Below are 27141 nucleotides of genomic sequence, written 5' to 3' on the forward strand. Positions count from 1 at the left end.
TGTTAGCCTTCAATTACATCTGACTTGACCTTTATCTTCCCAACTGTTGTAGTATTTGCATTATATATTTTATGTTTATTTAGCGTTTATATGTATTTAATAATTCACATTTTATAGAGCAAAAGATAACCATGTAAGCCCTTTTCGTCTTCAGGCTTCACTGTGTCCAGTTAAAACAATCGACCACAGAGCAGTAACTGCTGAGCAACTGACGGCCTGTGGCTTGCTTCACTTAGTGTAGTCACTGTACGCTGCACTTTTGGATTTTCAAACCTAAGAGTTAACATGAAGGAAAATTTCCTTTCCAAGGAAAAGGCTGTCTATTAGGATATGGTGGGTGACATCTGAACAAGATGGCCTCCAGGTGTCGTGGTGCAAGATCTACAGAACAATTCATAAACGTTTGAACTAGCATGACAGGGGGCGGAAGCCAACGAAATCTGCAAAGCATACACCCGGGGAGCAGAGACAAAAACAAAGCCCCAGGGCAAACCATACATCAAAGGACCAGGTAATTAGGTGCTTGTGCCTGAAGGCCAGAAGTATTAAGAAACAAAAGCCTCTGCATCAGCATGATGATGATGGTTATGATGGAATGGAAATCACTGAAATATGGAATCTGGCCAACAGAGAGTGATGGTGAATACACCTTTAATGTGCACTGAAAGATGGTTCAAAGAGTGTTCGTGCACACGAACCCAACCTATAAGATTCAAGAGTCTCTTGCATGTTAGGAATATGCTACAGACCGCCACCTACAGCAAGTATGCTGTAATGCAGCCTTATACAATGAATGCAAAGTGTAACTATGGGGAAATATTTTAGTTTACTTCACAACGACTAGGGGAAACTGCAAGTGATGTGAACACGGTTGACATGGTTAGCAGGCGCTTTCTTTCTCAGAATGTCAGGATGTCAGAGCACTTCCTAGAGGGATTGCTTGTATTGAAATCATATTCTCCAATAATCAATAGTGTGAAGAAAACAGAGGTGAGAGATCCACCAGGGAAATGTGTAACACTACAGTTCACAATTTCTGGAAAGAAGGCTGAAGGACTGAGATAGAGATTAAGAGATGTAGAATGAGATATAATGTGTGTATGGAATCAGTTGAGAATGGATGTGAACATATTAAAGATATTCAGATAGAAGAACATAACTGATTCATTCTTAGAACAAGCAAATCTAAATCTAGAAAGCAATGCCTCAAGTTTTCAAAAAATGGAAAGTTTAAAAAATTGTGTCAAAACTCAATTAGAGAAATATGAGGAAAAGAATGCACTTTATAAAATGGCTAAAAAGAATGGTATCCAATTAAAGAATATGATTTTTCTAGTATTACAGTCTAAGTCTAACGTGAAATAGTGAATTGTCTAAAGCATAGCAGTGAGAAAAGCTTTAAATGATTAAAGGAAAAGAACTGAAGTAGGAAAACAAAAATATTTCACTGAGGTGTTTACCAGTTTACCCAGGAAGAAAGTGACAAGATACCCCAGACTGGGAAACAGCAAACTTTCATGTGAAGTAATATTAGCATAGAGGAAAGCCATTACAGGTTTGTGAGAGGGTGTCAGCTATTGCTTACCTGGGAGACCACAGCTGCTGCTAGTTACTGCTTCGACATACAGTATAACAGCTGTGATTCTCTCTATATAAACATTGCTGACCGCTTCAGTGGAGTGGAGGTTGAGCTGGACAATAGCTGCCCCACCTGGGCTCTGTGGAAGAGCCAGACAGCTGTAGCCTTGCAGAGAAGCAGAGATACTGATGGATGCAAAGCACAAAACTGACAGAAGACTGACAATGGGCAAGAGACAGGGAAAACGGCCTCAGGACGCTGCTTAGGTGCTGATGGCAGCAAAAGGCAAAGCAGACTGGAGAATACTGATGACCACCAGGAGAGCAGCTTACCGTGTGAAAGCTGCTGAACTGAGAGAAGAGTTTTTCTTTTATTTTTTTTTCTTTGCTAACAATAAAAGAGCACTAGCACACCTTTCATTTGCTAAATGGTCTTTGCTGCTTGCATTGACCCAGCCTGTCAAAAGGTACTAGAAGGACTCTAAGAACGAAATCTCTTTAGTCTTGAGCAGAACGCACAGAGTCCCATGAGTGGAAAGGGGTGCAAAGAGTTAATATTAAGTTTAGTTTTACTGAGGATATCTCTGAAGAATATTTGCCTAAATCATTTAAGTTACAAGATTTCCACAAAACATTATGGCAGGCAGTTGTGAAAACTGTTGTTATTGTGTATTCCTATTGTTACTTTTGTTGAATGATTGTAGAATGCCTTAATTAAACTGTATGTGAAAAACTCCAATACTAATAAGTGCATTTTCATTACACTGATCTTCATTACAAAAGATTGCAAAGCACATTAAATTGTGGTCCACAAGGAAGAGCGCCACCTGCTGGTTATCCAGCAGCAACCTTGTCTACCTCAGAGGTCTCCCATCCCAGGACCGATCACGCTAGGCACTACGTAACCTTAGAGACTTCAAGAGGTCAGGTTACAGGGGGAAGGCTGTAGCATTACTGCTGGTGGTGCTATTACTGTTAATAATAATGTTTGTGTTGTTTAGTAGATTGCATTATTGCTGGTACAAAAAGTCAATTTATCATGTGTGAGCAGTAGCAGAGGTAGTTAGATTTACTGTTGATATTGCTTCTTTTGGAACAGCAGTGCCATCTGCTGGTATGTGGTTTTGTAACAGTACTCTCCATCAATCTCTCTAATACATAAACGTTGTTGGGCAATACTGAGAACATAAGTGTGCTCTCACCAAGAACAACGTGCCAGTCCTTATCACACAGTCAGAGAAAATGCCTCTATTTAGATTTTAAAGAAAATGCTAAAGTCTGGGTTAGTGCTAAAGTTTAAAAGATAGTTATATCATCTCTGTACTTCTCTTGTTTAAAAAAGATCCATTTTCTAGCTGCTTCTTCTAATTCAGGATCGAGTAGCTGGAGTCTATCCCATCAAGCAATGCAGGATACTGCCAGGGCACACACCAACACAGACACACACACCAGGGCCAATTAACCAATTAGTGTGTCTTCTCAGCCTTTTGGCTAAGATCAAGTGTAGTATCAGTCTTTGGCCTGTAGGAGGAGATGGGAGCACGTGGTAGAAACCCATGTGAACGTGAGGAGAAAATGTAGACTCCACACAGACAGCACCCTAGGAGGTGAACCCAGCGGCCCAAATGCTGCACGGCAACAACACTGCGCCACCATGCTGACCTCTTTTTAGAAATATTAACTTTTTTCAGCTATTAAAATATTTTTTTAGCACATCATAAGAAGTTGGCAGGAAATATAGCTCAATCAGCTAACTTGCACATCATGAAAAGTTGTTCTTATAGGTAATATACAGAAATACACTGAAGTGCTGTACATCCCATTATGCACCAGTAGCCTGCTATGCGGGAGATCACACGGATAAATGAGAGATTGATTCACTGGTTCAGTTTAAAAGGGAAACAGAGTGGAATTTAGCCTTGTTGACCCTAATCTTGGGGTCGTCAATGACCAAGTAGTCAGGACCTCAGTTTTCTATATGAGGGACAGCACTGCCTACAGATTCCCTGTCACAATATAGAAGCACTGGTTAGGAAATTTTGGTTCAGGAGAAAGAACACCATCTACTGGTCCACCAACAACCTTATTTTCCTCAGGTGTCCCATCTCAGTATTGACCAGGCCCAGTCTTGCTCAGCTTCCCAGCTCTCCCAGAATTTGGCTAGAAGGTTGTAACATGACCAAGGTTATGGTTTATGGGAGGCTGTCCTGGGTCTGGACAGAACACAATCGGAGGGCTGTAAATACGTCTGGTCTAAATGTTACACGGTGGATTAAGGAGAACCAGAGATAGCCCAAAGAAGAGAAAGGATTCATTCCTGGGCTTAAGGGAATGAGTAATGAGGACAGACTGAAGGAATGGAGTCACTTCAGTCGTAGAAAAAAGGGAATCAATAACGTTGACCCCAGCAGTTTTTTAATTAAGCTCTAGTTAACACAACACAGGGACATGAGATGGAAAATGTGTTAAAAGCCATTTTCACAGCAATACAAGAAAACACTGTTTTACACATGACTGGGGTCTGTCATGCAGGCCTTGATACTGTGACAGGGTCAGTACTGGAAACTGACAACCATGGGGGACAATGAATAGTTTATTTTTCCTGTTTTCCTGGTATTCCATTTTCCTGTGTTCCTGTGCAGATTTCTTTGGCATCAATCTGAAAATTTGTGGACAGTATCTTGGAATCAAGTGTTTACTAGTTATCAAATAAGTGAAACCTACCTTCTTTTTGTGGCCCTTTTATAGAATATCTAATGGAAGATGACCAAATATTGGGCAATACAGAAAGAAAATGTTAATTACATTTATGCCAAATCTCAAACAAATGTTTAGAAATGATAAAGCTTCTGCAATAAATACTGCAAATTGAGATAATACATATTGAAAATTTAACTAACTTTTATTAAGAAATCTAACAACAGAGAAATAAAATTACTGGAACTTTTGTGTGTGAAAAGAATGGAACAAGGAAAGTATCTACTTTGTAATTAGATACTACTTTGTATCTCTAATTTGAATAGACAACACTGTAGTGACACATTACATTTACAGATATGGTGTTATATTTTAAATATATATATTAGAGGAAGGTCTGTTATACTATGCCCTGTACGTGCTACCTGACTTGAAAATGTAATTAGGGTTAGTGTTGAAGGCTGAGTGACAGGGTTTCACATTATAAGAGATCACTTTATTAGCCATATACAATTTCTTGCATTAGGAATTTGTCTTTTCGCATACCCCAGCTTGCTCTCCATGAGACACAGACACACAGAGAGAGAAGCTTGTGGTCAGAGTGCAGGATCAGCCATTGTACAGCGCCCCTGGAGCAGTTGGAGTGAAGGGCCTTACTCAGGGGCCCAACAGAGTAGGATTCTTCTGTTGGCCGCGGGATTTGAACCAGCAACCTTCCAGTCACAGGCGCAGATCCTGAGCCACAGTGCCCCTCCCACTGCTCCGCCCCTTAAGGTCAGGGAAATTGGCTAAAGTCAAAACACAGAGTTAGAGAAACCCATTTGCCATTTCAATTCAATTCAACTTTTTTGTCATTAAACTTACACAGGTGTATAGTATAATGAAAAGTGTTTCTCATTAATCACTCAGGTGCAGTATATAAATAGGACAGAAGATAAGACAATAGACAGTTACACAATAGCAATAACAGTAACATGTAATAACATAAATAACATGTAATCAAGTAATCAAAACTGTGCAAAATTCCGCAAACAGAGAAAATTTAACAGGACAAAAACAGTGTAAGGTAATTCTTGGAACAGTGCAAAAAAATAGTATGGTTAAAAGTAGTATGGTTAATTAATAAATATTAAATATTATTATGCCTGTTACAGTTTTACTGGGCTATCGAGGGAACAGTACAATTTTGGCTTACATGTGTGTGTGGTGGTGTAGGAGTACAGTGGTTGTGGGTATAGGAGGATGTTAGGAGAGATCATAATAAGGTGGAAGGGAGTGGGGGCGTCACCAACTTGACAGCTCTTGGGAAGAAGCTATTTTGGAGTCTAGTTGTGTGCGACTGGAGTGACCAGAACCTTCTGCCAGATGGTAGGGGAATAAACAAGTTATGACTGGGGTGATTTATTTGTATAAGTGGGGACAGCATGGTAATGTGGTGGTTAGCATTGCTAATTTGCATTTGGGGTTGCCCAGGGTTCATTTCCAGACCTGGGGTGCTATCCGTGGAGTTTATACTTTCTCCCTCTGTTCGTATGGGTTTCCTCTGGGTGCTCTGGTTTCTTCCCACAGTCCAAAAGCAAACAGTTAGGCCTAACCTGTTAGGTTAACTGGTATATCTGTGTATCCCCTAAGATGGAATGATGGGTCTGTGCCTTTATTATTTTCATGAGGCAGGGAATCTCTATAATACATACAAAGTAACTATATTTTACACAATCTAATAGAACATGCTTGTGGTAGGCCAGGCACAGTGTGTGGCTGCAGAGGAGGGTGACTGAGAGAGACACACACACAGGCAGTGATAACCTTAATTACTCGATTCCTCACTGGGCTGAAGACCCAGCAGCAACAGGCAACTTGATTATTGCCCAATGAACTTATCATTGTTGCCAATTGTCAGATTATAAGCATTTGATTTTCCCCCTTCCAATTGCAGGTATGCTCAATAAGCGCTGCTGCCAACTTGGTTTTTAAATGATCAAATCAATAAAAACACACTAAAATCTGGCAGCAATGCTGTAGCATTTTTCTTCATCCTTAAATACATTTACTCTGTGTATTAGGTGGGTTATTACTGTATCAATAAACATGGGTAAAATTCTATGTCATCTCCTGCTTGATTATGTTATTTGAAATTACATGCATGTGATGTCATGCACTTTCGTACTATTTTGCTGAAAGTGATTGCAGGTAGAAACTAAAAACTGTACTGACCACCCATCGCTATGCTCTTCTGAAACAGTCAAGAGGAAGAGTATAAACCAACCTTTCAGGAACTCCCTGACACTTCATGGGGAAGAATGCTATGCTGTACGCTTTCATTTTGACCCAGATCTGTGTGCAGTTGTTATTTTTCTGCTGATGTCCTTTAAAAACTTTATTTTGGGACCATGGCTGACTTCACCTCTACATTCCTGATGCTGCCCAGGTCAAAGCCTGAAACTATGGTGATTTGATAAAATTACTGGATTGGTTAACCCACAGTAATTTGGATTGGTTAGCTGGAAGACACGGAAGTGGACCTTGAGATGGACTGGAAGCTGGAGTATGCCTGTTACTCAGAAGATGTCAACAAATACGGACCTCTACAGGACTGTGTTGAAGGGAGAAATTTTTAGAAAAAAGCATCTTTTTACTCTATAGTGCCAGCTTTCTGTCACTAGAGTCCAGTCTTACATACTCACTGACACTTCACAGTGGAGAACTTTATAATGTGCTGAGCCTACAGTATCCCATGGTAATTTGATCAATATCCTAGCTTGAAACTAAAATCCACTTTGCATCCACATTCCTGACGGTTCTTCACTTCATGTGTCACACAAACTTCTCAGATATTCGAAGTACTAGGTGTTTGAGACCTGAACTGTTTCCTGGGCACAGTGACCAGAGCAAAGACTTTCACAGAAACATGCTTTTTTTCCTATTCCTGACATGTTTTTGATACAGAAGCCTAACTTTTAAACTCTAATGCATGCATCCTGTAATATTTTATTTTCTTATTTATACATTAATATACCCTACAGCTTCCACTTGTATGTCATTTTTTCATGCTGAAACCGTAATCAGAATACCCAACATTCACGGTTTCCATTTTCTTCTCATCTTAACTCACAGGAAATGACAACTCAGACTATTGTTTAACATTTTTGCAATTTCAGGCTCTAATATTTATCCTCTTATACCTGCCGTGCAACCGCAGAAGAAATATGAGCTGCAATTACTTGCAGATAAAATATATCAATAAACACATCTTTATTTTAATTCATGCACAAATTATATAATAACACTTTTTAAAGTTAAACTTAAATTAATTGTTAAAACCAGATGTTTGCAAAATGGCATTTGTTGCTTTTTGCTTATTGTGCGCTGTTTTACACCTCTCATTTTAAAATAAAATTTTGTAACACGTGATTAGCTTTTCTTTAAATGTTGAACAGCCTTCTCTTAAATATAACCATGAAATATTTCGGTTTTTTTTAAATGGGTCTTTTTCTATATAAAAAATAATCCGAGCAACTACAAAATAAAGGATAGTGAAAGTAAAAGTCAAATGTTTAAGGTCCCTGCCCGAAGAATAATTCTGAAAAAGAATCCATATTTTCTGTGTTCGGCAGACGTTCTGCGTTTCAAATGAATCTGGAAAGAATGAGAGGACCGCTTTAGCTTTCTCGTTCACACTGTGGCAAAACATCAAAGCCTATGAGGACAACGTTTACTGCTTTAGACGGCGATTGTATTCTAGTTGCGTACTTATATAGTTCTATCTGTTCATTTTAGTGTTGGTAAAATAAGAAGAAAGGGAAATTTCTCGGGCCCTTTCGTTCTTTTATTTATTTATTTCCATTTTTTAAAAAAGGCTGCAGTCAAGCTATCAAAACACTGGTACGCGATCATTTTCATCTAATTTTTTTGGTGACTGTTAAAAATAAATTTTAAAAATATATACAGATACTGTATATAAATATATTTTAAAACATGGCTCGTCCCCGGCCTCGGGAGTACAAAGCCGGAGATCTGGTTTTTGCTAAAATGAAAGGATACCCACACTGGCCAGCGAGGGTGAGTATGTGATATAGCCGGGGCTGAGAAGCAGGGAGGCGGGGTTGCTTGGGACAATACAGCCGGTGGAGGCAGCGGGATGCTGCTGTTGTGCTCGCATCGCGTTTTCTCCCCTGCTTCTGCCTCTCCGAACAACAAATCCGCTTGGTTATTCTACCGTTCATTTCGAGGTTTATTCATTTTATGGCTGTAGTGTGTTAAAACCACAACGTGTGTATGAAAAGGTAACCCGGTATTGTTGTTTTTCGCTTTTTTTTTCTGTGCTGATGGTGTATATGCAGTGAACATTTCAGCTGCGCCAAAGGCATCATTGAGCTCTTCTCCATCTTACCTTAGTTGCTGGAAAGCACGCTTCTGCTAACTTTCTTGGGTTAAAAAGGGAAACCATTTTAGAACCACGGGGATGTTTAAGGTCTGTAGTAGAGGAGGTTAATCAAAACCTGACACTGCTTTTAAATGTGTTTAAAGCAAACAGCGAATTAAGTGACAAAACATCTTGATCCCGAGAGTTATTGACAAGAACTGTAACTGCACACCGGGATGGTGGGGCTCCTTCCTTAGGCGAGAATTGACCTGGCAATGGTTGTTGTGGTACAGGGCAGCAGTCAAACCTCTGTCCAAGGCCTTTATATTAGGACGTAAAATGTGACAACATATAGAGTGCAAGTAAAGACCCCCCTCCCCTCCCCCTCCCAAATAGAACATCGTTTTTAAGAGTTGGTAATCTGTACAGCCCCATAATGTTATAAATACAAAATAATTCACGCGACTCTTGCGTGCTCATTTGTAAAAAGATGATGACACATAACGCACTGAACAGGACTTCCCGAGTGCTGTAAACATTAGGGGGCTTTTCCACAGCTTTAGATTCATGTGCAGAACAATCGTGATTATGTTTGCTTATGCAAAACAGCAAAGCAATTCTCAATTATCTGACAAAATGAAAAGGCAAGTGGTTGATCACTTTCTAAATTATAATGCTACTGTCACAGACTACACTGGAGCAGTTTTCTAGAGCAAATATGGACTTTTTAAAATAAAACTTTGACAAATATTCAGGAGGATGTTTAAGTACTATTTAATTATTAATTAAAAGGATATTGAGCCAGTGACTCAGACTGTGCTTAAGAATATGTGCAACATACTGTACAGCAGGTGTGACAGTGAGCTGGTCAAGATGTGTCTTTTTACACACAGGTTTGTTTATGCACTTGGGAGTCTTGGTTGAGGAAGGTGGCACTGGAATCATACCAAGATGGATTTTGTTGATGATGTTTGTGAAATACATCTGTGTGACTGTAAAATAGCTCTCTGTCCTTTGCCTTTGCCTTTTCTGAGTTGTTAAAGGTTCACACTAACCTTAGTGTCTTTGAGGGCTGATATTTCATTAGCACTGAGCTCAGAAAGCAACAGACGGGTATTTGAATCTGTTTTACTCTTTTCCAGTTGTGGTGGAGTTCACCACTGATAACTTTATTGAATAATGATGTTTTTTCATTTTTAATATGGCTTATCTAAACTTTGTACAGATTGAGTTTGAAGTTGATTTCTCATTGTAGTTATTTGTTGTCAGCCTTTACTCTACCTGAAAGAGAACCTTAGTCTGTTTATTGTGATGAATCATCAAGCATAATGGGGAAAAAAAGAAGATCTAAAACTTAGTGAGTCATTTATGAAGCATAGTTTTTAATCACTGAACACTGTGTCCTTTAACAAAAGGTTTCTACACTAAGATCACTGTTAACACTGGTGTATTACCCGTCTCTGTTACAGCAATGGTCTTTGAGGGAATCATATGGTTTCTGTGATCCCATTGTTGGTTGGAGTACTTGTACAGTATGGACATAGAATTGTTGTTTGTTTTCTGTGACAGGACAATCACAGGTTACAGCATTCTTCCCATTATCTATGGCTATCACAATAACAGTCCCTATTTAGATAGCAGTAATAACTAGCACTGAGGTCTTTGCAAAGCTGTGACCAAAGGAAGAGTAACCTGGGTTTTGAAGCATCTGCATTAAAACAGTATTACTTCACCGATTGTTCTTGAACACGTGCATCCAACGTGGTCACCACATTATAGAAGTAACAAAGAACATATTGCTGTTCTAGAATCAGCTAAGAGAAGAGTAACCAAATAGATTTTTGGTTTTAAGGCAATGTCCTACACTGACAGCCTGAACCTTCCTGGTCTTGACCAGAGAAGACTATGATGGAATCAGATCCTAGTATTCCATATCCTCAAAGGCGCTGATAGCCTCGACCCAGTGGACTTCTTCAAGATCAGTGATCTTGTCTCTTTTGAAGCTGTTCTTCTTTTCTTTTTCAAAATCAGTTTGTTTCTTCAGCGGTCTTGCCAGACTGGTGGGTAGCATAGGGCCCTGGAATCAAGGTTGCGTCATTTCTTTGAAATCTTTTTTCTCCTGTACGAAAAGTTACAAAAGCAGCCTTTCTACCTGGAAAAGCTGAGAAATGTTTAGGTCTGCTCACCTTTATGATTCCTTTTTCTGCCCCAGTCTGGGATAGTCTACTACAGTGGACCGGCTTCCTCTGAAACCTGTGTCATTAACCCTTCCTCTGCCTTACACTGAGAACAGAAGAGCTGCCAATTCAAACACAGAAAATACAACTGTTTGTAAGGACATCATAGTATTGCTGGTGAACTGGCAGCTGTAGCCCCTAATGAGCTTGTGGCCCAACTGAGACTGTATCTAGCAGACATTCATCTCTTTTCTAATCTCTTTATCCAATACAGGGTCACAGGGGAGCTGGTGCCTGAGCTGGTGCCTAACCCGGCAAGCAGCGGGCACAAGAGAGAGTATACTCTGAATGTGTCACCAGTCCATCACGAACATAGACACGCACAGTCTCACACCAGGGCCAGTTTTCCAAGAAGCCAGTTAACTGACCCGAATGTTTTTGGGCTGTGGGAGGAAACCCATGTGAACACAAGGGAGAACGTACAAACTCCAAGCTGGTAGCAACAGCAGGTCTGGAACTGAACCCAAGGACCCAGCACTGTGAGGTGCCCTCTAGCAGTCTTGTATATAGACTATACTGTATACTGTATATAGACTATATACTGTCTGACTATACTGTCTAGACTGTAGCAGTCTTCAGGTACGGTTACACTTTGCAAGCTTTGTTTTTTAGCAGATGAGTTGTCAATTTCTTAAACATTAATCCCAGAGAAAGAAAAATTACAATTATGTCAAAATAGAAATGTATCTGGAAAAACGTATCCTTATTAAATAACAATCCAGGAGTTTTGTTGTACAAGAAAATCTCCTTAATACACTTTCACAGAAGCGTGGCAATTAGTACTTTGCAACTTCTTTAAAGAATAGTATTAAGGAATCATGTTAATAAACAGCTTTCTTGTTCTTTTCAGACCATCCTCTCATCAGAATTGAGTCTCACCAGAATTGAATGTGTTGTGTACGTAAGGTTTTGTAACGGAGAATCAGGGATCAGGATGTGTTCAATTGCTGTTGACTTAATCAGTCCATACTCATTACAGTACCCTCATTATATTCTTTCCCACAGCTCATCATAAAGAGGGGACTGGTGTTATTACTGTTGACCTCTGTATAAATTGCCTGTTGAGAGGCAGTTTCTCATTGCTCAATGTGCCTACTCCCTTTCTCTATGGCACTCTTAGACTGTAAGTGATTAACTGGTATAAAGAAAACATTTTCTCAAGGGTGAATATATATGTTTAGCATCAGGTTTGGGAAAGGTTTGCAGTTTAGATTGCATTTCCATAGCCACTCTTGTAACAGTTGCTTCCATTATTCTGCATTATTCTAGGTACTGTATATAGCTCAATAAAATACGAAAGTTTTGGACCAAACACATTCGTGAGGCAATTTCTGAAAGTCCTAAATCCTGATTTCCAGATTAATCATGGATATTCAGTCTTTTCTTATTATTTTAATTTTCTTTTTTGCCACTGAGCATTGTGCATCAGCCATCCAAAAGGCAGCAGCCAGAAGCCATCAGTAAATGGCCTTATAAAACACTGTGATTATCAAATTGTTAGTGATTAACATGTACTCCCCCTTTTTCAACACGCGTGTGCTGACTGTCACTTTGATGTTCAACATGAGTCAAGGTTACCATGCAAAAAAAGAGTCTGGATTGTTCAACAGACTGTATGAATGGACAATCCATTTAGTTGCTCATTATAGGCAGTTCACTGCATAAGGTGTTTTAAGATGTCCTGCAGCTCTGATCCACAGAAAGATTCACCATAATGTGCTACAGTATGTCTTGAGCATCTTAAGTTTCTGGTGTGGAGATATACCTTTATTTATTGCTACAGCAGACAGTCAATAGTTTATTGATATCCAAAAGTGCAGTTTTGCTGGAAAACATCAGAACAATTTGAGTTCATGGGAAATTCAGAGAATATTCGACCATATGTAATGTTTAGCATTACTGGTATACAGTATGTCATCAAAACCACAGTGCACATATCCCTCACTCTACGAGCACAATTGGGTTCAAAATTTGAATTCCCATTAAAATACATGGAAATGTACCTGCATTTTCTGCTTGTCTTTTAGGTCTGCCAAGAATTAGAGCATTTTAGAATACAAGAAAAGTTTTTACTAAGAAGCTGTTCTGTGTTTAATGTGTGGAAGAGACAGGAATGACTCATTGTAAAGACTAATTATTAAATTACTAGAAAAGAGTGCACATCTGTGCTACAGTTCAGTATATACAGCACACTTTACACTGACCTCATGAAAACCTCGCAGATAAAATTAAACGAGCAAAAACTTAATTTCTTTTTTTAAGATGTGCATTCAGGTTAAGCTTTAGCTGTAGAATTCCTACTTAATAACTCCTGGTTCTGTTTTATTTACAAGCCCTTTTACAGCATGGCCTAATAGTGTTGCATACAGTATATACTGTACCAACGTTATATACCAAAGTACAGGAACACCAGGAAACAATAAATATAATCACAAGTCAGAGCGTGTACAAAAAAGTACAATACAGTGAAGTACAGTAATGGTAATACAGAAAGTGCATTGCAGTTCTGCACAGTGAGAAATAAAAAAATAAATGTGTGATTGAAGCAGTATTTTAATTGCAGGCATATACAGGTAGTGTACATGCAGAGCGATAGTGTAGACACCCTGTTGGTGCAAATTCCATGCTTGCAAAGAATAAGTGCAATAGTTCAATAACATGACAAGCTGAGAGTGAAATCCAGTCAGTGCAAGGCAGTGTTAAAGGTACTGAAGGATGTAGTTGAGAGCTGAGAGATCACTGGTGCTGTCTTAACTGATGAGTCTAGAAGAGACGCAAAAAAAGTGGTCAGGGACTAAACAGGCCTTCCTAATTAACTTTTGCGATTTTCTAATTAATTTTTATGACTTCCTAATTAACGTTTACACAGAAAACTAAGATTGTACTCAGTCTGTGAAGGATCAGCTACCTGAGCTGCAGGTGGTGGACAAAAAAGTGAAGCATTTGGGTTTCAATTCAGGAGGAACACCAAGTATATTGAAATTAAGGGCTTCCACACAGATGTGGCTAATTCATGAATTGAGCAAAATGGATCCCAGAATGTGTAGGGTCATGAATGAAAGTTCTGCAAAGGAAGAAGTAAAGCTTTCCATGCTGAAAAGCAAAGAAAAGAAACAATGTTCTTTGGGCTCCACAGCTAGGAATAAACCTTTGCTGGTTCCTTTGCAGCCTACATATTCTGACGCAGCTACCTACTTAAACTACTATGAAAGTCTGGGCAGGCTGGGTTCCATATAATTTTGGATAGCACGGCTGTAAGAGGAGACCCCCAGAAATGTTGAAAGAGGGGTGATAGTTGAGGAGTATTTGGTAGGAGCTTTAGGGATTTAGATATCTCAGCTTGCTGGTTTCATGAGCAGCAGATTCTGACGTCAGCATGGAACTCTGGGGGACAGGTATCCTCCGCAAAGGGGCTCGGTGGAAGAAAGCACATATTCCACGTTGGCGAAATCCGTGCATTGATTTGAACTGTGAGGCAAAACAGGGAAGCAGCTGCAATTTTCAACCTGGAACTGGAGCTGCCATCAAAGACAGTTCACCAAGTTCTCCACAGAGTGGGGTACTATAGTTGGGTTGCACAATCCAAACAGCTCATCACTCCTGGCCATGCATGTCTGCAAGTCCAGTGGTGGAATAGCACGGGCTGTATACTAAAAGCAGTGGAATAATCTGATAAGGTTAGATGAATCATCCTTCTCCGTGTTCTCGCCAAACAGAGAAGTATACATGTAATCCCAGCCTAAAAACCTCAACAGCCCTGAGTGTGTGATACCAATAGAGAAGGGTTCTCTTGGTGCCACTGGCACTTAATTGCTTGTTCTCCTGCCATGCTTTCGATGAGCCCATTTCCTTTGAAGGCAAGAGCGAGGCTTATCACTACTTGATGGTGCTGAGTGATCATCTTCATCCCAACTTGGAGCATTTCTTTCCTGCTGGGAGGGGTGTCTTCCAGAATGGCATTGCTCCCATCCACAGAGCACATTTGGTCACCAGATGGTTTGATGAGCCTGACACTGGTGATAGCCACATGCCAGGGCCTTCTCAATAAGCAGGTTCAATCCCAGTTGACCATTTGAGCATGCAATAGTCTGGAATGATAACTTCAGGTATCAGTTTCAGCTCCACCATCTCCAAATTTCAGACACTGGTAGACTCCATGTCACAACCCACGCAGGCTGTACTGACTGCACATGGTGGTCCAGTGCCCTGTTAAGTGCGTTTGCTGTCCTGTGTTTTTTCTTTTATCCCTATATGCAATAGTTCTGCTAGTGTTTTATTGCTGCCAGCATTAGACTAAACCAGGGGATTCCCAGCTATTATTAAACACATAAATGCTATTTTCTGCAGATATCAGTATGTATTGCATACTGTATATACTTGTATGCTGTAAATAAGTATTGATTTTAATTATAGTGGAACTATGTAATAATAATTAATAATAATTGCTTACACTTATATAGCGCTTTTCTGGACACTCCACTCAGAGCGCTTTACAGGTAAATGGGACTCCCCTCCACCACCACCAATGTGCAGCATCCACCTGGATGATGCGACGGCAGCCATAGTGCGCCAGAACGCTCACCACACATCAGCTATCAGTGGGGAGGAGAGCAGAGTAATGTAGCCAATTCATAGAGGGGGATTATTAGGAGGCCATGATTGGTAAGGGCCAATTGGAAATTTGGCCAAAGGTTACACCCGTACTCTTTTCGAGAAACACCCTGGGATTTTTAATGACAACAGAGAGTCAGGACCTCGGTTTTACATCTCATCCGAAGGACGGCACCTGTTTACAGTATAGTGTCCCCATCACTATACTGGGCCATTAGGACCCACATGGACCACACGGTGAGCGCCCCCTGCTGGCCCCACTAACACCTCATCCAGCAGCAACCTTAGTTTTTCCCAGGAGGTCTCCCATCCATGTACTGACCAGGCTCACACCTGCTTAGCTTTAGTGGGTTGCCAGTTGTGAGTTGCAGGGTGATATGGCTGTTGGCTGTTACTTTGCTGTTAAGTACAGACAGATATATTCAGGTCCATTTTAATTAGAATTTAATATTTATTGAATAAATTTGAATTTATGCTTATGCTGTGAATTATCATATTAACTGAACAACAGGATAAGTACAGTACCTTTCTTACAGAGGAGAAATTTCCATTTTGATGTGATTTTAGATGCATTCCAGATGAGCTAATCATACCACTTGAGATTTTTTTCATTTTCCTCTTTCTTAATATGTATACATTGTCATTTTATTAAAAAAAAACAGATATGAGCCAGAATGTGTCCATATTGGAAAGTTGTGTAGCAGTTTACCTCACGTAACACAATGAGCAATGTGGCTGGAGAGACATCTGTGAGACATCACTTTCTTTAACCCTTACTTCAAACCCTCACCATACCGAAGGAAGTCATTTCAAAATCACTGAAGAACAGATGAAAGATTTTTTTCTAGTTGGAAAGTCTTGAACTGCCATACAGCTAGTGCATTGTCAGCAATAAACTGAAAAGGACAGAATAGAAAAATGGCTGGCACTTAATTGCTTGCAGTTTTTGATAAATGTTTGGCAAGCAATACTGTGATTAATAATGGTGCAGTCTTGCTTAAAAGCCATGCCCTCCACAATCCCTTATGTGTGTTTCTGAAAGTCAGGTGAATATTTCTGTAGTCGAACCAAGAATGCTACAATACCACAGGTGGGAAAAAAACTGACATCTCTTTTGGACGCAACTGGAAGGCAAAGGGTTAAGCAGAATCAGAATATATTTCATCCCTTAGCTGCAGAGACTTTTTTTCCCCATTTTGACTGTACAGATGACATATTGCAGGCTTTTAACTCTCTCTGATTTGTTCAACAGATCGATGAACTACCGGAAGGTGCTGTAAAGCCACCTGCAAATAAATACCCCATTTTCTTCTTTGGGACTCATGAAACGTATGTATACACACCTGATACTTTTCACATGGGATCTAAACTAGACCTAAAAAAAAACTGTTGCTCCACAGTCATACTTCAGTGGCACAGATAGTGTTCCTGTGTCTATTGCAGTTTTTCTAGACTTTGAAAATGATGATTGAGTGTTGATTAGTTTTGGTGCCTGTAAAGCATGAAGTTTGCTGTTGGCATATGAAAAGACAAGTTTCAAGAGAGAAACTGATAATTCCTAGGGTTGACGTGTTCTTGTTTTTCATGCTGGAATTTGTATTAGTTTCACACTGAAGCTGACTACAGATGTTCGGGTTGTATAGCATAATTATCTCTTGTGATTGCTAATAAATGTATTTCATATGATGCAGTCTAAAATGTACACATCTATACTAGTTCCAGTATGATCTTTTGAATTCATTTTTCATATAGACTGCTTGGACCATCCAGTTAATTTGCATAAGTCTTACAAATACTTGTCATACAAAATGCATAGCTGAAGGTCTATGGATTGTTTTATTTGGTTGTTACAAATAACACTTGTGATACACCCAAGGACAAGGTGATATAACAGGATCTTTAAAATAGAGGCTTCTAGTTAAAAAAAAAACACACAGACACAGCCAAGATACAAAGATACAAAACCAGTGTGGGAGAACAAACCAAAAACAAAACCAAGCTCCTCTTTCAGCTACTCAGACACTTGCAACATACCTTTTTAATAATAGCTTGGCAGCTAACCTGCTAACTGGAGTTCACAATAACATCTCTCTCTGAAATATAAAACAGCTTCTAAAGTTCCTTGCAAAACTCACATCCATATGTCTGAGCATCATTCGTTGCTCACATTGTTCTCCCCCTGGTGCCATATAGAACAGTAAATCTGACCAGGCAGCAGTTGTGCAGTAAATAAAGAAGCCTCCTCTTCCTGGTTTTTAAATCATCAGCCAATTGTCATCTTCCTAATGGTCAGGTGACTTGACGGTGGCAGGACATTCCCTGAACAGCTTTCTGGGGAATGTAGTTCAGTCAAAAACTTCCATTTTGACTGAAGTTGCCTTCCCCTCAAACTGCATTGGTGAACTCGGATTAGCTTTGGAACAATAGCAAATTAAAGTAGAAGATTTGTATTAAAAGAAGCAGAATATTTTCTGCTTCTTTTAATACAAATTAATATTTCAAACACTTTGAAATATTTCAAACACTTTTGAGATATGTGTTTACTGAATTGTCTGTGTTGTTTTGTGCTTAACACACAGTAGTGTCTGGGCTCTACTTGTGCATTATTCTCCTATTACAGTGCATTTCTCAGTCCAAAGGATCTTTTTCCATACAAGGAGTACAAAGACAAGTTCGGAAAGTCAAATAAGAGGAAAGGATTTAACGAAGGCCTGTGGGAAATCGAGAACAATCCTGGGGTCAAGTTTACTGGTTATCAGGTGGGGCCACATTTCTCAAAGCAATTTCAGCTCTTCTTTATGATGTGGGACGGAAGTTCTGTGATGAAGGGAAAAAGGTCTCTTGCTTCTTTTATTTGAAGTTATTAAAATTATTTTATAATATTCATCTTACTTTTTTTTCTCTTCTAATATAATTTTACTCTAGATAGCTTTTGAGAGTAATCCAAAAGGATGAGTTTGTTGGTTGTTTTTGTATTATGTTCTCTGCGTTCTTCCATGTCTTATGTGCCTGACTGGCTGTGATGCTGGGATCAGTGTCACGGATTTTCAGATGTATAGTGCTCCCTGTTTGTAAACACGCACATGGCGTTGTGCATCCCTTCCCTCTTGCAGGCCATACAGCAACAGAGCTCCTCGGAGACTGAAGGGGAAGGTGGGAACACCGCTGACGCCAGCAGTGAGGGGGAGGAGGGCGACTCGATAGAGGAGGATGGGAAGGGCAAGAGGAAGGGCGACAAGGCTGGCTCCAAACGGAAAAAGACAGCATCTTCCAAGGTAAAACCAGAGGCAGAGGCGTGCTTTACAAATGTCTCGCTGCATGTCTTTGGAAATATTCTGTGGAGTTTATCACACGTTTGAAAGGAGGGTTAATCCCAATCACAACTACTTCCTCTCTCCTACTTATTTATGTCTTGCACCCAGGGCTTCCCTTTGTTTATCTGTCTCACACCTCTCCTGCCGGTACCAACAACGCCCTTGCAGCAGCCCCCCAGCTCATTCCGTCTGAAAGTCCCGAGGGTTCCAGTCCTCCTTGTCCTTACAGTCAGGCTGCCATTCTCTCAGCTGGAGCTAGTTACTCCAAATAACGTCTGCTACATTCATCTCTCTGTCACGTTCCTTCGGATCTATCCCAACTGTTGAAATGCATGCTATATGCCAGCTTGAGAGGGCGCACGGTAAAATCCAGGGATTCCTGCTGAGGTACAGGGTGGGTAATGCAGGAGCCCACAAATAAATATAGAATACAGGCCCAAATAGACAGTGATGTCAGATGAAGAACAGGAGGGAATGACTTCCCCTACTGAAGAGAATAATAGACCCCTCTGTGGTCAGCAGAGAAACCAAAGAATGTTTGCAGCATCGAGATCAAAACATGGTTATGCACGGGACAGTCAGCTAACAGAACAGCTGAGGGCCTCTGGTAGCCAGAGGGCTGCTGTCATTGTTCCAGGTCACCTGTCATGCGGTTTGTCACACAGCAGCTCATCTCACACTGTCACAGCACTTGTGCCCAACTTGTATTGTCAGCGGAGAGCACTGGAAAGTATTCAGACCATTCCAGCAGACGATGTCTTCCCAGAAAATCCTTTTCAAGTGTGTTAGAGTCCAGATGGCTTTTAACAGTGACAGTCTTAAAGTACCGATAATCTTAAAACACTCCCACACGATGGATCACAATGCAAAATCTTTTTTTTTTATTTGCATTCTCATGCGATTCCCATGGCACACACACAAATTCCTTTTTATGATTGCAGCACCAAAGAGAGGAGAGAAAAGGAATGGTCCCAGTCCATAAGGCAAAGTAAAATTATTCCAGTTCAAATTTCCAAAACCCCTTTAGGGTTAGAGATGTTCCACAGAAGTAGAAAAAAACACACAACATTCACACATAAAAACACAGAGCAGGGGCAACACCTTTTAACCCAGCGAAGTCTTCCTCATTGTTCTCATGGATACTTCCTTGTTTCAAACACCTCATCTGTAATTATGGGCAGTCGTGTGTGTGGCTCTTTGTGTTGTGTTGGTTGCAGCTTGGCTGCTCAGCATCTCTGGTTTGTCCACATTTTGAATGACCACCAAAAGCTACCTTCAACAGGACAGGTGGGCTGAAATTGGGCATACTAACAAGCAAAGCGATTCAAGAGAAGCTTAAGGGTCTCTGTTTTGTTTTTTTACCCAGGTAATTGGCTTTGGAACTTCAAATCTGTATGTTTTTGTGGAAGCTGTCCATTTCAATATGGTCACTATAGTAAAAGCACTTTTGTATGTACTGGAAAATCACAGAACATGAACTTTGTAGAAGTGTTGTAGATACTGTACATAATTACATAATTGCATTAAATTAAATTTAGTTTGTAAGAAAATAGGAAATTTACCTCTTGTTCATTTGACTTATTACCCCTGTATTTTTAAAATCTTTATTCTGCCACACACATTACAAAAATGGACTGTAAATATTTTTTGTGGGGTAAATGTTTAAATATAAACTAGTTTGTGACATAAAGGTGATGTAATTATGTCCTGAAAGTTAACTGCCGTAGTAAATGTTGTCCTGAAATAGGTAAATTCCTGTACTAATTAATGCTAATGCAGTTTCAACTTTGATAATCCGCTGAGTCCTGTGCATTAATCAAAAATGCAAGTTTTTCTTTTTCCTTGTTGTCTGTGATATTTTTGGTTTTACTAACAGGACCGAGGCTTTCATCTTAAAAGAATTTGTCTTGCCAAGTTCATACACAAACATAAATCATTAAAACCGCAGTGGAAGCATGTGTATTGAATTGAAAGTTGAGGCAGTTCGTTGTCACATCTGGTACTGCTGATTAAATTTGGCACACAGATAGGCAGACATTATGAAGCAACTGCAGGAAATGATTTCCTTTAGCCTTTAATATTTCTGTAGAGCTAAGAATAATGAGCTTTGTGCTCAGTGTTTTTCAAACCCCTGTTCTGAGCCATACAATATATAATTGTTGGACTAATAATGATACTACTAACTTTTAGTGTATTACTGCTAATTGTTCCACTTGCTGGCAGTAATAGATCATATTCAACTACAGTACAGTACCTGTTATTTGTGTTTCAGTTCAAAGTAAGGTAACAGAAAGCAAGCCATGATAAGATTTCTTTAAAAAGCCAAAGGGCAGTTTACTTAGGCTTCGATTATACAGGTGTGCCTGTTATTATGAAGGCTGAAATTCTATATGCCAACAGTACCCTTTAAGTGAAAGATGAAAGAGTTTCCATGTAAGCTGCTGTGTTTGTCTCCAGTGGAATAACAAGGAGAAGAGAAACTTGTGCCAGGGAGTACTGCAGGTAGGTGAAATGATTTGAATGAGGCGACACCCCAGCTCCAAAATGAAACAAACCGAACCGGGAGTGGGGGGTGATTCTCAGACCTTTTTCTCTCCTGAGCACTTGCTTAGCAACCACTGTTGCTTGGCAACTATGCTGTGTTAAATTCTCGCATTTTCCAGGGACTGACTTGGTAGAAGTAGACACTTCTGTCTTAAAAGCAGGACAGTTTACAGTAGCATCCTCTTCTTTGGTGTAGTTCAGATGTCTTTTTTGTGTTTTGCATAGGAACCGACTTTTCCCCCTGCAGTTTCCTGTAGAAGGGACTTCCAGATGTAATTCATTTATGTAATCTGGGTTTGATTTGAAATTTACTATATAATGCTTGATTTGCAGATAGCTTTGAGACATGCCTCTTTATTAAAGAAATAAGTCACTTCCTCCCTTTTATGCCGGTCGGGTTTGAATTCAGGATGTCTTTCTGTTGTCTTGTTGACAGTAGGGAGCAGGTGGGAGTGCTCATGGAATGCAGAACTGCTATGACTGGCAAGCTGTGAATGTGACAGGGTTATTTCCATATTATTTATTGAGTAAACAAAGTGTTAGGATTATGAAAATGCCAGTAGAAATACAAACACACAAAAAAACGTGTAACCTTTTTTATTTTAATTTTCATTTAGTTCCTAAACTTCTCCAAAAAGATTAACACTGAGCACCATATCAAAATGTTACGCATCCAACATTTATGCTTTTATTTAGATCAAATTTAGATCATTATAAGAAGTTTTCCCCTCCCTTCCCAGGCTGGGCTATAATCTGACCCCTGCCAGACATTCATGTATTCTGTCCAGATATCCAAAGTGGCATCGCTGGGTTTATATAGTCTGGCACTGGAGAGCTCTAGCGTCGTTATGTCCCTGAAGTATCATTTCCGTATCAGAAGGCCATGAGGAGAGAGCCAATGCTCTGTTATCAGTTTCTTTGCTGCAGTCAAACCAGAGAGCAGTTGACACTGCTTTAACTGAAGTTGTGAGTTAACATTAAGCAGTATCACAGCTTGTTCCACTGGTGTGATTCTTCCAACTGTTCCCAACAGAATGTATATCAGGTGACCCTAAAAACGACTGACCTATGTGCATTCCTACAACGTGTGCTTGAATGTACCACCTGTGCTGAGAGTTAAGAGCTTGCAAAGAGGGTCTGGGGCAACTCCCATCCCATATCTTTTGCAGGATGTCCAGTAGGGTCTATGACATAATTAACAATGAATGGGTTGTGGTCGTTAGGATTTTTAGAAGTATTAAATAGTTTGTCCCAAATTACAATCTTACCCTTTTAACTAAATTCAGATCTTTTCCCTGCAGTTTTAGTAAATTCAGTGGTGTACTGTACATGAAGCTTTAAGCAGGTCTGAATATTTAGTGGAGACCTGCCCCTTAGAGGAACTGCCAAAGACCCAGTCCTCAATGGGATGTACTGTAAGTTTGGATCCCCAGGAAACTCAATAAGCTTCAAAAGCAGAGAAAGATGGGCCTTGTATTGTAATATGTGACATTAGTTCCTGGAAGTCTGCCCTTACTGTATACTGTATGTCTTTAAGGATATTAACATTTATTTGTTATTAATGAAAATACTTTAAATAGCTGTGTAACTATCCCTGAAAGAGGAGTGCTGCTGGTAGACTTTCTCCTAAGGAATCAAGGGCTTTTTTGCAATCAAGTACAGTATTCTCATATCAAATACCCGACGCCCACTTGCATGGTGGGTAGGGCGATGATACAGGACTAGAGCTCTACCATTTTGCTCTTAGAGAGACACTTGTAGGGCATGTGGTTAAGCCGTGCTGTGTTTCCCCAGAAGTCTTCTAAGCTGTCGAGGAAGTCTTCGGGGGAAGAGGATGTGGATAAAGACAGTAAGGAGGATGAACACAAGAGCAGTTCAGAGGCTGGAGACCCCGACAATGACACACGAAATGCTTCAGAAAGCAAGAAAGCCGGCGAAGGGGTAAATTCTCGGCACATTTAAGTTTGGTTTTGAAGTACGTCTCAATTCTACTTATCTGCTATACATTAAAATGTCCTGCATTTGTAGCATTAAGTAAAGTAGCAGTATTGACAAGACTGACCATTTTAAACTTGCATTAAAAAGCATTTTCAAGCTGTCTGGCTGGACCAATGCTCCCTGCTCAACATTTCAGCTTCACCGAGGGCTTATTGCTTTCCGTAGATATCTTATTAGTATCTTCTTTAGCCTTGGGACACTGCTTTCATGTGTTCAAAAAGTTAAAGTAATGCACTGTATGTAGTTATATTTTTTGTGCATTAAACGTTAAAAAACACTGATCTATTAAATGATACCAATTAAATGCTATCTGTTTGCTTTATGGTGTCTGTTTCAAGCTGTTAGTATCCTGATAAAATAGAAATGAAGGAAATTTGCTTGTTTCGACAAAGATTATTTGCAATGTGTTACACCTGTCATGCGTTACTGCTACACGTTTAATATCTTGGGTTCTTACACCATTAGTGTTTTAAAAGAGAATAACGTCTTCAAATCTGGACAGTGTGTCCTGGTGACCTTTGCACCTACAGTATGCAAGGTGTAACCGATTGCATTAAAAAATAATTAAATGTAAATCAACTGAGAACAATTTCTAGTTTACAGTGATGACCTATAGACCATTTATAATATATAAATGTATTTTACTGGACCAATGTGACTGAAGTACCTTGCTATAGGGTGCAGTGTCCTACCTGGGATCTGAATGTACACCCTTCCAGTACAATTTCAGAATTCTGAACACCACTGCACACTGCTGATACAGCCCCATCACTGCACACTGCTGATACAGCCCCAACACTGCACACTAATGATACAGCATCACCACTGCGCACTGTTGATACAGCATCACCACTGCACACTACTGATACAGCATCACCACTGCGCACTGTTGATACAGCCCCATCACTGCACACTGCTGATACAGCCCCATCACTGCGCACTGCTGATACAGCCCCATCACTGCGCACTGCTGATACAGCATCACCACTGCGCACTGCTGATACAGCATCACCACTGCGCACTGCTGATACAGCCCCATCACTGCGCACTACTGATACAGCATCACCACTGCGCACTGCTGATACAGCATCACCACTGCGCACTGCTGATACAGCCCCATCACTGCGCACTACTGATACAGCCCTATCCCTGCACACTGCTGATACAGCATCACCACTGCGCACTGCTGATACAGCATCACCACTGCGCACTGCTGATACAGCCCCAACACTGCACACTGCTGATACAGCCCTATCCCTGCACACTGCTGATACAGCCCTATCCCTGCGCACTGCTGATACAGCATCACCACTGCGCACTGCTGATACAGCATCACCACTGCGCACTGCTGATACAGCCCCATCACTGCGCACTACTGATACAGCCCCATCCCTGCACACTGCTGATACAGCATCACCACTGCGCACTGCTGATACAGCATCACCACTGCGCACTGCTGATACAGCATCACCACTGCGCACTGCTGATACAGCCCCATCACTGCGCACTACTGATACAGCATCACCACTGCGCACTGCTGATACAGCATCACCACTGCGCACTGCTGATACAGCATCACCACTGCGCACTGCTGATACAGCCCCATCACTGCGCACTGCTGATACAGCCCCAACACTGCACACTGCTGATACAGCATTACCACTGCACACTGCTGATACAGCCCTATCCCTGCACACTGCTGATACAGCACCACCACAGTGCACAGCTGATACAGCACCACCACAGTGCACAGCTGATACAGCACCATCACTGCTCATAGCTGATACAGCATCACCACTGCACACTGCTGATACAGAAACACCACTTTGTTTCCATGAAACTGAAAAAAAAACATAAAAAGAACATGACATTTTTGCCCCAAAATGTAGATTTTAAAAAAGGACCAATTCTTTAAACAGCTTATGTACTCAATCATATCCTTTGTATTTTACCACAAGGGGGCAGAAATTGTGTTGGTCAGAAAGGTTTTTTACAATGTGAAAATTGTAAACTGTAAAAAGTAAGCTGAAAGTAATTATATTGTTCATTTTAAACATATATTTACATTTGATATTAAGGACAATTCAAGTTTTGTTCAGAGATCCAAGCTGTTGCAGAAAAGTTACATTTCAAAGTATACAGATGTTCTATTGTTTTTTTGATGATACTGCTAGAGTTTTGTTTTAAAAAACTGCATGTAGTTACCAAAAAAGCTTTGTGCCTGTTCTGTGTCTTTCTCCTAGCTTATATTTAAGACAACAGTTTGGTTTTCTTTCTGTAATGTCAATATTTATTTTTATTTTTTCCAGACCTAATAACTCAGCGAAGAACGCTAAATGTTGAGGAAACCCCTTAAGGGAGTCGTTAATTGTGGCTGTCAAGTGTTATTGGAGTTGTGAAATTATCATTGCTTTTCCATTGTCGACAATAGAACCGGCTCGCCCATTAGTAAAAGCTACCTACTTTCATTGCAGTATGTCAAAAGGATCGAATGGTCTTTTTCACATTCAAACTAAAACCTCTTCCAAGTTCACTCTTCTGTACCATTACAGTTCCTTAGACTGTGTTAGCATGTGATCACAGCTAACAAGGATGTTGTTTTCTTCTAAAAAGAAAATTTGTAAAAGACTTTCAGAAACACACACAATCCGTATAGTCTGTATTGCTATGTTCAGATCATTTACTTGTATAGTATTAAAAAAACTGCATTCTGAGACAAAATAGAAAATGGACTATCCTCAAGAACATTGTCTGTAAAACTCTTTCACTGCATTATACATTCATTTGTAAAACAGAATGAAGTAAATTGTAGGATCAGTATAGAAAGCATTGTGCACAAAATTCAGATAACCATTTCAATATTATGATTGTTGTTGATTGCTTAGAATATAGGAGCTTCTGTTCTATGTAAACAGCAGTTCTCTTGCTTTTATAAGGAAAAGTTAAATCTGAATTTTCTGTACATCTGTGGAAGGTTGTTTTTTTTTTCAACTTTAAGAAATGTACCATTTTTGAGACAAACTCTTGGGTCTACTTAAAGCGATCTCATATTTGTTTCAGGTCCATTATTCATTGTCTGCTGTTTTTAGGCACACAGGCTGTCTGAAAATTAGTTTTCTCCATTATTTCATTATTTTTTCTTTATACCCTACACTTGGAGAACAAGCTCACAGTGGGCATCTGGACAACAAGCAGAAATTCTGCATTTCCCTCAACACATTTACAGCATTTCCGTATCCAGAAGCATTCCATTAACATTTTCTAAGTTACTTTTGCTTTGCTATTTTTGTCAATAGAAAGGATATATTCTATTTATTTTTTGATGCTATTAAGATGTGGGGAGAAGCTATCTCACTCTTTACGATTTTTTTGTTTTAATCTTTGTTATGCTTGTAATTGGAGATTGTTTTACATATTCAAGGTTTGTAGTTAAGTGTAAAAATGGTTTTTGCTGTTTATGGAAAAGAATTTTACAGAATAAAATAATTGGAATGCAAAGTGCATTATGATATCCATGTTTTACACAGCAATAGTATCATTTCCCACCTCTGACTTTATCTCATCAAGCATCTGTAAATACTAATTGTTAGGACCTGCAGTTTATTGTAAGTGCATTACTCACATGCTACCTTATTTCCTCAAGATGTTTTCCTTTTTAAACTATGAATGAAATCTGAACTTCCTTGTGTTTTTCGTAAAAAGACGTTACTCACCAATACGTACTGTAGCCTGCCTACAAAAGGAATCTCACTACTCTGGCCTCTGAAAGCTTCTGGAGAAATGCAGAAATTTACGTTGA

The 27141-nt window shown here is 39.8% G+C and overlaps 1 protein-coding gene across 3 annotated transcripts; it reads left to right on the plus strand.

The window, feature by feature from the left end:
* The first annotated feature begins 7850 nt into the window (after nucleotides 1–7850).
* hdgfl3 (HDGF like 3) lies at nucleotides 7851–26840 on the plus strand. 3 transcript variants are annotated; one of them, XM_015342994.2, is made up of 6 exons: nucleotides 7851–8334; nucleotides 16739–16815; nucleotides 18107–18245; nucleotides 18600–18761; nucleotides 23142–23319; nucleotides 25652–26840. In XM_015342994.2, the coding sequence occupies exons 1-5, from the start codon at nucleotides 8251–8253 to the stop codon at nucleotides 23304–23306; spliced, it is 627 nt and encodes a 208-aa protein (XP_015198480.1). In that variant the 5' UTR covers nucleotides 7851–8250; the 3' UTR covers nucleotides 23307–23319; nucleotides 25652–26840. The 3 variants fall into 3 exon arrangements, with proteins under 3 accessions (XP_015198480.1, XP_006628737.1, XP_015198481.1); XM_006628674.3 differs by having other exon boundaries at nucleotides 7852–8334; nucleotides 23139–23319; XM_015342995.2 differs by having other exon boundaries at nucleotides 7853–8334; nucleotides 23139–23285.
* Nucleotides 26841–27141: the final 301 nt, after the last annotated feature.

This window comes from Lepisosteus oculatus, chromosome 5 (assembly GCF_040954835.1).
Source record: "Lepisosteus oculatus isolate fLepOcu1 chromosome 5, fLepOcu1.hap2, whole genome shotgun sequence".
Taxonomy (NCBI): Eukaryota; Metazoa; Chordata; class Actinopteri; order Semionotiformes; family Lepisosteidae; genus Lepisosteus; species Lepisosteus oculatus.

What these genes read in the sequence shown, in the direction of transcription:
- hdgfl3 (XM_006628674.3), top strand. Translation starts at nt 8,251, where the DNA reads ATGGCTCGTCCCCGGCCTCGGGAGTACAAAGCCGGAGATCTGGTTTTT. An exon ending in ACCCACACTGGCCAGCGAGG is followed by an intron (nt 8,335 to 16,738) that starts GTGAGTATGTGA and finishes TTTGTTCAACAG; the next exon opens with ATCGATGAACTACCGGAAGG. An exon ending in TTCTTTGGGACTCATGAAAC is followed by an intron (nt 16,816 to 18,106) that starts GTATGTATACAC and finishes CTCCTATTACAG; the next exon opens with TGCATTTCTCAGTCCAAAGG.